General features: G+C 54.1%; 1 protein-coding gene and 1 long non-coding RNA gene across 2 annotated transcripts in view; one reads left to right on the forward strand and one right to left on the reverse strand.

The window, feature by feature from the left end:
* The window catches only part of LOC117074503, a 53530-nt gene extending 50051 nt beyond the window's left edge, over nt 1–3479 (reverse strand). The window contains exon 1 of the long non-coding RNA XR_004433602.1: nt 3188–3479. This is a non-coding gene — a long non-coding RNA (uncharacterized LOC117074503). The remainder of the gene's footprint in view (nt 1–3187) is intronic.
* Nucleotides 2741–8375, forward strand: HLX (H2.0 like homeobox). The gene is made up of 4 exons (XM_033196019.1): nt 2741–3806; nt 4553–4732; nt 5520–5704; nt 7511–8375. The coding sequence occupies exons 1-4, from the start codon at nt 3197–3199 to the stop codon at nt 8018–8020; spliced, it is 1485 nt and encodes a 494-aa protein (XP_033051910.1). The 5' UTR covers nt 2741–3196; the 3' UTR covers nt 8021–8375.
* Nucleotides 8376–11141: the final 2766 nt, after the last annotated feature.

Below are 11141 nucleotides of genomic sequence, written 5' to 3' on the forward strand. Positions count from 1 at the left end.
GGCGAGCCCAGGGTTTCCTGCTGCTTTCTTGGTTCTGAAGAGTGGGGAGTAAGGAGGGCGGGAGTCTGCGGGCTCAGAACTCGGCGAGGGGCCTGCAGGGGCCAGGCTTGGGCCTGGGGAAGCGGTTGAGGGGGCGGCGGGGGTCGCTCCAAAGACTTGCTTTTCGCGTTTGCCTCCGGGAGCTGGGAGTAAGGCCTTGGATGGCGCCGATGCGATTGCAAGGAAGCCGAGGCCTGGGAGAGCAAGGGGCGCGCGGGCGAAGTTGCAACTTGCAATCCAGCCACTGGCCTGGCGGAGAAAGGGAGGCTCGCGGCGCCGCAAGGACTCGGCAGGCCTCGGGGCCTCGCTTTTGCCACATCTGCCCAGCGCTCCGGGTCTTGAATCTCGGCAGATGCGAGTTGTGGGCGCCTCAGGGAACTCGCGAGGGCCCGCATTCCCCCGGGTCTGCATCCCGTGCCCAACCCGGAGCGTCGCAAACCTTGGAAAGGATGAATGCGGATAGGGGAGTCTTATTTCTTAAGACAGAGGGTGAGGGCGCGCGGCGCTGCCTCGGTAAGGAGTAAATGCACCTCTTTCACAACCGTGAGTTTGGGCTTAGGCCGAGGTCTAAATGTTTGCAGTCAAATTAGAATCACAATCAAACTGGAAGTGGCACTAGAAAGGAGACGGCTCACGGCCTCCGCTACGCACACTTACACCGAAGGCTCACCAGAACCCTCAGCCAGCGCCTCAGTTGCCCATGTTGTACTTGTCGCTCCTTTGCCTTCAGCTTGACACAGAAAGACTGGTCTTATTACGTCTGTCGCCCCAGGTACCCTTGCCCTCAGCCAAACACACCCATCTGTCTCTGGAAATAGCACCTCTCTCCTGGCTGCGTGGAGCAGGGGAAGAAAACCTTGCAATAAGAGAGCCGGAGAGCCGGAGAGCAGGAGAGCTGGAGGGCGGGAGGAGGGAGAGAGAGGGAGAGGGAGAGATCTTAGTGCTGGTTGATCGGAAGTGATTGAAATTTTCCAGGAGAAAGTCAGAAGCTTAAAAGGATAGCATCTGCATCAAGGGGCTAGAGAAGCCACCAGAAATTAATTTTGTAAGTCCAAACCCTGAACTTGAGATAGGCATGGCAAGTTCACTTGCCTTTCTGGGTTTATTTGGTGAGGAGCCTTCGTGCTGAAGGGAAATAAAAATGCCACAGAATCTCTGTTAGGAGATGCTTATTAGGGCAATCGAAAACAAAAGATTTCGTGGTTTCATTATTCGTGTTATTTTATTTTCTTCCTGAAAATATGCAAGAACAGCTTATCTGGGTGGCCTGTGGTTTGTTTGGGAGAGGGGTGGGGAAATCCATTCTGACTATAATTTAAAAGAGAACAAATTCTTAAAATAGAGATGTTGATGTTGCACAAAACCCCCACTACCACCACCCTGCGTTCTAAAGACCCAAGGCACTAATGGAAGACGTTGACCACCACTGCAGCTCCTCCTGCGACCAGGCCCAAGGGGTTCCTGGGGAAGCTGTCACAGAATTGAAAGCAATATTGAACCCCACGGAAATCTGCTCTTGTGGGCACTTGCAAAACAACGAACTCCACGTGATCCGGAGATGTGGTGGAGGAGGGAGGCTAACATTTCCTACAACCTCCTGCAAAGGAGGGACGCGCGTGCAGCTCCCGGGTTTCTGGAGGCAGCCTGTTTTGTAGCCTCTGAGGCTCCGGGGAAAGGTTTGGCTGCGTCTAAGGGAGACGTTTGGAGCCATCCGTCTTATTTTGTTTGAAAAGTCACTCGTTCAAGTTGTCACTGTGTGACAGCTCAGAATAAAACTAATTTGCGGTCGCCCCTCCTCCTCGCTTCCCCGAGGATCTCCAGGGAGGCACAGGGCGGACGTGGTGCTGAGTTGGGCCGGGACTCAGGGTGGCAACATTTGGGCAAGGGTCCAAGAAAGATGAGGGGCTTTGCCGAGGACACGGACTCCTGGAATAAAAGCAGAATGAGGTCAAGAGAAGGGAAGCAAAGGGTCCAAACTGCTCTCTGCTCTCCACCGGGAGGCGGGCTTTGCATAGCCCTAAAGAGTGAGATAGGCCGGGCGCGGTGGCTCAAGCCTGTAATCCCAGCACTTTGGGAGGCCGAGACGGGCGGATCACGAGGTCAGGAGTTCGAGACCATCCTGGTGAATACGGTGAAACCCCGTCTCTACTAAAAAATACAAAAACTAGCCGGGCGAGGTGGCGGGCGCCTGTAGTCCCAGCTACTCGGGAGGCTGAGGCAGGAGAATGGCGTAAACCCAGGAGGCGGAGCTTGCAGTGAGCTGAGATCCGGCCACTGCACTCCAGCCTGGGTGACAGAGCAAGACTCCGTCTCAAAAAAAAAAAAAAAAAAAAAAAGAGTGAGATAACCGTCCCTTCCCCACTCCCCCAACTCGCCCCGGGTGACAAGCGCTTCAGGAAAGCTCCTGTGACCAATCCTCCTTGCCCCGTGGCGGTTCGGAGCTGAAGAAATTAGAAGAGAGTTAGAGCCCTCCGGAGCGGCTGCCTGGCCCCTACGCAGAGTAGCAAGACTCACTGCGATGTGCGTTACTAAGCCCACGCGTCCGCAGCAAACACTTTGGCGTGGCCGGGGCGGGGCTCGGGCCCGGCCACGCCCCCTCCTTCCTAATTCCCCTCCACTCCCCACTCCCATTGGTCATGAGGATGACCAATGAGCGCTCGGATCGAGGTCCTACCCCGGGCCTGACTCTAAAGCTCCTGCCAAAACTTTGGGAGTTTTTAGAGACGAGTTTTTTTTTTTTCTATTACTTTTTTTTCCCCCTAACTAACGGATTATTATTGTTGTTGTTTTAAATTTAGCTCTTAGGGCTTAGCTGTTTGGGTTTTCTTGCAGTGTCCGGCTCCCGTCTCCCTGGCTCCCCCGCCCGCCCCGCGGCCCCAGCGCCCCTCATTCGCCTCCAGCCCGCGAGGAGTGCGGGCGCCGCGCCGCCTTTAAAGCGAGGCCAGGGAGCGAGGCGGTGACCGGCCGAGATCCGGCCCTCGCCTCCTCCCTCGGTGGCGCTAGGGCTCCCGGCCTCTCTTCTTCAGTGCGGGCGGAGAAGCGAAAGCGGATCGTCCTCGGCTGCGGCCGCCCTCTCCGGGACTCGCGTGCCGCTCCCCGCGCGCCCATCCACCCGGTCCGGCTGGACTGCGGCAGCCGCGGGGCTCACCCCGGCAGGATGTTCGCAGCCGGGCTGGCTCCCTTCTACGCCTCCAACTTCAGCCTCTGGTCGGCCGCTTACTGCTCCTCGACCGGCCCTGGCGGCTGCTCCTTCCCCTTGGACCCCGCCGCCGTCAAGAAGCCCTCCTTCTGCATCGCAGACATTCTGCATGCCGGCGTGGGGGACCTGGGGGCGGCCCCGGAGGGCCTGGCAGGGGCCTCGGCCGCCGCCCTCACCGCGCACTTGGGCTCGGTTCACCCGCACGCCTCTTTCCAAGCGGCGGCCAGATCCCCGCTTCGACCCACCCCAGTGGTGGCGCCCTCCGAAGTCCCGGCTGGCTTCCCGCAGCGGCTGTCTCCTCTCTCAGCCGCCTACCACCACCATCACCCGCAGCAACAACAACAGCAACAGCAACAGCCGCAGCAGCAACAGCCGCCGCAGCAACAGCCTCCACCTCCGCCTCGGGCTGGCGCCCTGCAGCCCCCGGCCTCTGGGACGCGAGTGGTCCCGAACCCCCACCACAGTGGCTCGGCCCCGGCCCCCTCCAGCAAAGACCTCAAATTTGGAATTGACCGCATTTTATCTGCAGAATTTGACCCAAAAGTCAAAGAAGGCAACACGCTGAGAGGTAGGTCTTGGACTGGAGGCTGCAGGCCTCTGACCACTGACCCACTCCCGGGACCCCGGGCTGGCTTGGGGTTCCTTTGAGTGTTTTTACAATTAAGGACAAATCGGTAAAATGGGAGAGAAGAAAACGAATTGTAAGAAAACTACAAAACATTAGGTATAAAACTCACCTGTTCTATGTAAAACAAACAAAAACATTATTCCAGGGATTCTTTAAAAACACGTCTTAGAATCAATGTTTATAAAAATGGTTAGTGTAATTATCTGCTAAAATGACTTTGATCTCTTTAATAACGTGTCTAGAGACAGAATTATATTTTCTGACAGCTAAAGCATTTTTGGGAAACACTTTCGCATTTATCTGATTTCTGGTAAAAAATTCACCCAGGAAATGTAAATAATAAACAAAACCGCCTAGATGAGCGGGCAGAATGGGGCCTCCTTGGGGCGGAGGTTTTGGGTCTGTGGGGTTCTTGGAAGGCACGTGAAAGTAAGGCCGTAAGCCGATTTATGTAAAGCCTTTACTTAATATACGCGTGCATGTGGACGTGAGGGACACACAGGAACTTTTCGTGCGTCGCTCCTTGGCAACTGTTAGGAGAGAGAGGTTTCAGCGCCGAGACGGGTTCTCTCGTGACTTCGCTCAATAAAAGTGAATCCAGGGCAAGGGGGAAGGGGAGGAACAAATCAGCGGAGAGTGTGAGTGTGCCCGAGATGTAACCTGCTATCCTTTTCCCTTGTCCCCAGATCTCACGTCCCTGCTAACCGGTGGGCGGCCCGCGGGGGTGCACCTCTCAGGCCTGCAGCCCTCCGCCGGCCAGTTCTTCGCATCTCTAGATCCCATTAACGAGGCTTCTGCCATCCTGAATCCCTTAAGCTCGAACCCAAGAAATTCAGTTCAGCATCAGTTTCAAGACACGTTTCCAGGTACCGAAAAACTCCAGAGTACTGCCTAACGGGCAAGCCGACTGACAGTCAGAAATCTCAGGACTGACGCCTCCAGGGCGGCTGCTGTGTCGCAATCTCAAAGTTGGGGCGGGAGGCTACGGAGTCAGGAGAGAGAAACCGAAAGATTTCTCAGCGAGCTAGCGCTCGCTTTGGAAGGTTCCCCTTAAAAAGGGGTAGGTGTGCATGGAGAGCCCAGAAAGTGTGCGCGTGGACGATGGGGTGGGGGGCTTTCTCAAAGTCTTTCGCCCCAGAGGGTGGCTTGAAAAATGCAGCATCGACATCGATGTTACTTATTAACATACACACATTTTAGGATGACCTCAAACACTTGTGCTTGGCGAGCTTACGTCTGGGTGCCTGGGCACATGCAGGAATAACACACACACACACACACACACACACACACACAACACACACACACACAATGATTCTGGGCTGTCATTATTCAGGCCCGAGGGACATTTTTGTCTACTCTTCGTAGGCCTGATGGCCACGCATGAGGTTTATGTTTTTCCCTTGGAATTAAAGGACAAGCCTCCAGGCTTCTCCACTCCACGCTAGCTTTAGGTCTTCCGACTGTCATGTAAAATTCTTCCTTAGAGGGGCCATTCGGTGTATGCGCGAAGGGCTTTCTGAATGAGGGTGGAATCGACAGTTAACACGAAACGGTTTCAAGCCTTACGGGGACCCCCAGGCCGGCAGGCCAAGGACTGGGTACTGAACAGCCCTCTTGTCTTTCTTCCCTCTGGCTCCCGCTCTGCGGCAGGTCCCTACGCTGTGCTCACGAAGGACACCATGCCGCAGACGTACAAAAGGAAGCGCTCATGGTCTCGCGCTGTGTTCTCCAACCTGCAGAGGAAAGGCCTGGAGAAAAGGTTTGAGATTCAGAAGTACGTGACCAAGCCGGACCGAAAGCAGCTGGCGGCGATGCTGGGCCTCACCGACGCACAGGTAAGGCAGTTCCGGCTCCAGCGCACAGCGCCCTCGGGCGGGCAGCAGCGCACGGCCTAGTCCGATAGGCCCCCTCCATCCCGGCTGACAGGCCTCCTGCGGTGGAAACGCAAGATGTTGACTTTCAAGAGGCTTTGTGGACTACGCAACTTGAGGCAGGAGAAGAGGAGGGTGGAGATGGGGTGAGGGAGAAGGACAGAGAGAAGAGCTCATCCCCAAGATGTGTGTCAACAAGCACTGCATGTTTATTTTGGCCAGCAGGCTAAAGAACCACGGAGAAAGCAAAAGAGCCGCTGGAAATAACATCGATGTACTCAACTGTAGTGCAATTCGCTGTAGGAGGCAGTTTATTTCAGAAAAGATAAAAACCCAAAGCCAAGAGATTGTTGCTGGTTTTTTTTCCCTCTCACCCTCCCTCTTTCCTCCACCTCCTTCTGCTTCTGCTGGATTGTGAAATCCCCAGTTGTGAGGAAGTGAAAATATAATTTCAAACGGAATTAGTTAGCTCCAGGAGGGCAAGGAGTCTGCTTGGAGAGGCCACACATTCCAAGGCTGAGGCTCTGAAGAAAATCTGAAGGAATGGGAAAGGTGAGGGAAAGAAAGAAAAATGATTTTCTTGGAATACCCAAGAGCATTTCAGCAGGTTCTGCCTATCTGATTATTTCAAGACAATAGGAAATGTATTGTGCAGGAATTAAATTTTTTTTCTTATATTTAAGAACTGGACTTTTTTTTTTCCCCCGAGTTTTGACTGTGGAAGAGTCACTCTTGTGCACCCGGTAGCACTGGCTCTAGCTCTGGGGTGCTGATTGTCCCCAGCAGGGCAGAAGCCAGAGGCAGGCTTCTTTTTCTTAGCTCCTTGGTCCCCCAATTGCTGTCTCTGTTTCTTTCTGTCCTCCATTACACAACTCTCCTCCCCAGTACACACACACACATGCACACACACACTGGAGGAGCCCAGCCGTTTTCCACCAGCTGTGGATGTTATTTTTAAAAAGGAAGCTGGAACTTGTGTGAACGCACTGGGTCCCCCAGGGGATCATATATATCTATATAGATTCTCTGCCCCATCTCTATACCCTTCCTTCACTTTGCACACATTTAATTTCAGTGTTTTCTGAGCCCCCAGGAGAATTTGTTTATCCTTAACAAGGGCAGGGTCCTTACCAGCTGTTGTGTACAAACACACCAAAGAAATGCTGTCTTACTGAAAGCCCAACAGTGCCCCCACCCTACTGTGATTAACAGTTTAAAACCCCTTTTCCCTTTCTGCTCCTCATGTTTCCTTTTTTAAAAAAAAGTGTTGCTTTTGTAGGACTGGCTTTGGGTAGTGGCAGTAGAGGAGAGGGCCAATTTAGAGCAGGAATTCTTAACACTGGGTCACCAAACCCTTGACATTGTAAGCAATATCTTGGGTACATGTATATTTTTCTGGGCTAGGAGTCCATAACTTTAATCAGATTCTCATGGGGGTCCAGAAAAAAAATGCATGGATTTAGAGTAGAGAGAAAGTATGTTGGGGGTCGGGTGCACGAATCTGCCTTTCCAATAGTCACCCAGGTCATTTTAATCCTGGGGGCTGAGGGTTGCATTTTGAAAACGGTCTTAGTGGGCTCCCTAGACCAGGATTCCTGGCTGCCCCTTGGCTCCTGCGCCTACCACAGTGCCTGGTCCTTGGTAGAGTCGCCAGGTAAGCGTTGCTTTCTCACTCAGGGAGGTGGCTTGCGGGTGCACGCGAGTCGGATAGAAGCAAACCTGGGTCTCATCTCAGTGTCTCTTCTTGTCTCCCCGTGTGGCGCGGGGCAGGTGAAGGTGTGGTTCCAGAACCGGCGGATGAAGTGGCGGCACTCCAAGGAGGCCCAGGCCCAAAAAGACAAGGACAAGGAGGCTGGCGAGAAACCATCAGGTGGAGGCCCGTCTGCAGATGGCGAGCAGGACGAGAGGAGCCCCAGCCGCTCCGAAGGCGAGGCTGAGAGCGAGAGCAGCGACTCCGAGTCACTGGACATGGCCCCCAGCGACACGGAGCGGACTGAGGGAGCTGAGCGTTCTCTGCACCAAACAACAGTTATTAAGGCCCCGGTCACTGGCGCTCTCATGAGCGCCAGCAGTGCTGGGAGCGGTGGGAGCAGCGGCGGCGGCGGCAGTAGTTTCAGCTTCAGCAGTGCCAGCAGTCTTAGTAGCAGCAGCACCAGTGCGGGTTGCGCCAGCAGCCTCGGCTGCGGCGGCGCCTCGGAGCTTCTCCCTGTGCCACAGCCCACAGCCAGCAGCGCTCCCAAAAGCCCCGAGCCACCCAAAGGCGCGCTTGGCGGCGTATAGACTGTACTAGGGCGGAGGGGATCCAGGCCTTGCGTGCAGCCTCCCAGCCATGAGCTGGGTTTTGTGCTTACTGTATGTTGGCGACTTGGCAGGACAGGAGACGCAGCGTGGAGCCTACCTCCCGACATTCACGCTTCGGCCCACGCTGCTCCGGCTGGCTGCAGCGGGCACTGCCCAGAGCAGAGGGGAGTCTCAGTGTCCTGCTAACCAGCCGAACACTTCTCTCCGGAAGCAAGCTGGTTCGACTGTGAAGTGTTTGACTAAACTGTTTCTCTGACTCGCCCCAGGGGTCGTAGCTGAAAGGCACTTAAGACGCCTTAAATTTGTAAATAAAATGTTTACTACGGTTTGTAAAGGCAGCTTGATTTTGCTGGGGGTTGTTAAGGCCAGAAATCTACAACGGGACCTTAGTCCCGGGGGCACTGCAGAATGCAGCAGCTGAAGGTGAGAGGCTGGAGGTTCAGGGGAAGTGGCTCAACCTCAGAGCCATCTTGCTACAGACATCAGAGATGGGCGTCTGGGCTTAGAGGCTTCTAATTAAGAGATTTCCAGTGCCAACTGCCAGTGAAAGCACTTTCTGAGACCCTGAGTAGCCTGAGAGTGGAGCAGGCCTTAGAAACTGTTAGACCAGTGCAACAGATGGTTTCCTCATCCAGAATATGGACTAAATGAGTTCCTAGAGTACGAAGAGTTGGAATGGAGAAGGCAGTAGTGCCAGGCAGGGTCAATCTAAGCACAGCTGTACTCAGTAGGTGGATGTGAAGCACGGGTCCAGAGCCCTGCACACACTTTCCCTTGCCCTGGGATGGGGTAGAGGACAGGTTTGTAATGTTGCTGAGGAAGGGACAGACATGCCACAGTTGTTCGGGCTGGAAGCTTGGGTCTTAGAATGCCAGGGCCCTGGTTGTAAAGATATCAAACAAAGGGGTCACTTCTTCAAGGTTAAGCAGAGGCACAGCCCAGATCAGAGCTTGGACTTCCTGGCCTACATGTGGCCACAGAAGGAACTATGAAATTGCATCCCCCATTCCCTCATCCACACAAAAATTTTCCGTTGCAATTTGGCCACTGGAGGCGCCTAGATGAGCTCTTTCTTCCCAAAGCTGCTGAGAGTCTTGAGGCAGTTTCCCCATCCCACTGCAGCTGGAAAATACATAGTAAACCTTGACACTGCTACTAGGACAGGCAATTGAAAGGTTTTTTGTTTGTTTATTTCTTTTAAAGCTGAAGAGTTAAACCTCTCTCCAAGACCTGTGTTCCCGCTGTGAAATGTCTGGAGTTACTAAAAGCTGTTTGGGGGGATTTTATAGCAAATAGACTTCCTTGGGAAATCTGATCAGTCTCAGTGCCAGTCTCTTTGGCACTGAGCATGTGAAGGACACAAGGTCTCTTGCAGACCCAGCATCCAAGTGGGGTGGCCAATTCTCAGAATGAGTTGAGGGGAGGTGCTGAAATCGGAGAGCCTAGGACACACCTCAGTCTCCTGGCCAGAGTAGGAAAGTCCTCAATGGTCCTCGGTCTTGCTTATCTCCTCCACTTTTAGGCATTCCCCTGGAGCTCATTCCAGGATCTCTGTTCTAGACTTTTCCATCCAGGGGTGAAGTAGAGGCAGCAGATTGAGGCTTCTTTCACTTGTATAGCCAGATACAAGATACAGATAGCAAGTCCCAAAGCCAATACATGGATGCAAAGATGATCATTTACTGACCCAGCCAACCTCCTAAGTCCCCACATCGAGATGATTCAAGAGCAGTGAGAATGGAGTGGGGGCAGAGTGATCAGAGTTGTACAATTTAGTCAAGAGAAAAGAAAAAGCATACCACAAGGGACCGCATCTTCAATAGTAACATGAACTAGCTGTTATCCCTAATTGTGCCGCAAGAGTTTCCAGGCCAGGGCAGCCACCCCACCTGCCCTGGCTGCAGGCGGAGGCTGGTATAGTTTCTTCAAACCTTCCACAGGCTCAGCTACCAAACTTCAGGATTCCCTCTGTACCTCAGTTTTGCCTGGATTACCGATATCCATTTCCACTGACCCCAAGTATTGAAATTCTGGGACCAGGATATCCCAAGCACATCGAATTTTGAGGCACTTCAATCCAGCTCTGGCGTTAAGGAGAATAATTCGCTGACACACACACTTAGCTGAGGAGCGGAGCCTAGGGAATAATGGTAGGGGATGTGCTTTATACAAACTGCACCCATCCCTGCTCCTCACCAGGTCAAACCCAGACCGTCTGTCCTCGCCGGGGCCCCGGGGCTTTGAAAGTGAAGAAAATCATCATCCGTGGATGTCATGATATGATTTCTGGTAGAATTCTGCCTTATTTAGGCCAACTTTCGTCAGGCCAGGGGGCACGACGGAGTTGGGGGGCCCGGAAACGAAGTGAGCCGGGTGGGTGGCAAGCACCTGAGGGCGGGAGTCAGAAGGACGAATGCCCCCCTAGTGCTCGCAGGAGGCGCCCTTGCCTCCGCCACCCCCACCCCCACCCCCAGTTCCTGGACAGTTATCAGGTGACGTTCTTGCGGGGCTTTACCCTAGCAGTGGAGTTCTTCCACGTTTCATCAGAAACGGAATATCACAAGCACCGGAGAAGTTACAGTTCATTTGGAAGAAGGGTAGCCACAGGTGGCCGGGAGGAAAGGCTAAAATTTGGCAGGATAGGCCCATCCCGGGACTGCTCGCTCGACCCCGGGTACTGGGGTCTTCTTGGCAGAGCAAAATGCTAGCAAGGGCAGCCAGGCAGCTAGAAATTCTTCAGCCAAGACCGAGAGTTTTCAGACCCGGAAGAGAAGGCCCAGCGCTGACCGTGCGGGGAGCCAGAACCGCCCAGGGTTGAGGCTTGGAGAAAGAGAGAGCGCGCGGGCCCCAGAGCAGAGCAGAACAGAGCCGCGGCCCCCGCCCCTCCTGCACACAACCCGAGACTCCAGCCAGCAATTGCTCTTTGCTCTGAGCAAAGCTTTGCCTAGACTACTGAAGTCCCCGCGGCGCGGAGCTCTCCGAAAAAGGCTACTAAGGTGCACAGAGGTTCGCAGAGGGATGGTGACCACGGTGCGTTTCCCTTCAGGGCGGGGCTGGGGACTCAATACTCTTTCCCCATCCCCTCCAACGTGGACGCACA

This window comes from Trachypithecus francoisi, unplaced genomic scaffold, assembly GCF_009764315.1.
Source record: "Trachypithecus francoisi isolate TF-2019V2 unplaced genomic scaffold, Tfra_2.0 Lachesis_group5, whole genome shotgun sequence".
Taxonomy (NCBI): domain Eukaryota; kingdom Metazoa; phylum Chordata; class Mammalia; order Primates; family Cercopithecidae; genus Trachypithecus; species Trachypithecus francoisi.

Bases quoted from the DNA above. Each gene is read 5' to 3' on its own strand.
- HLX (XM_033196019.1), top strand. From the start codon at position 3,197: ATGTTCGCAGCCGGGCTGGCTCCCTTCTACGCCTCCAACTTCAGCCTC. The intron at 4,733-5,519 runs GTACCGAAAAAC...GCTCTGCGGCAG, and splicing joins GTTTCAAGACACGTTTCCAG to GTCCCTACGCTGTGCTCACG. The intron at 5,705-7,510 runs GTAAGGCAGTTC...GGCGCGGGGCAG, and splicing joins TGGGCCTCACCGACGCACAG to GTGAAGGTGTGGTTCCAGAA.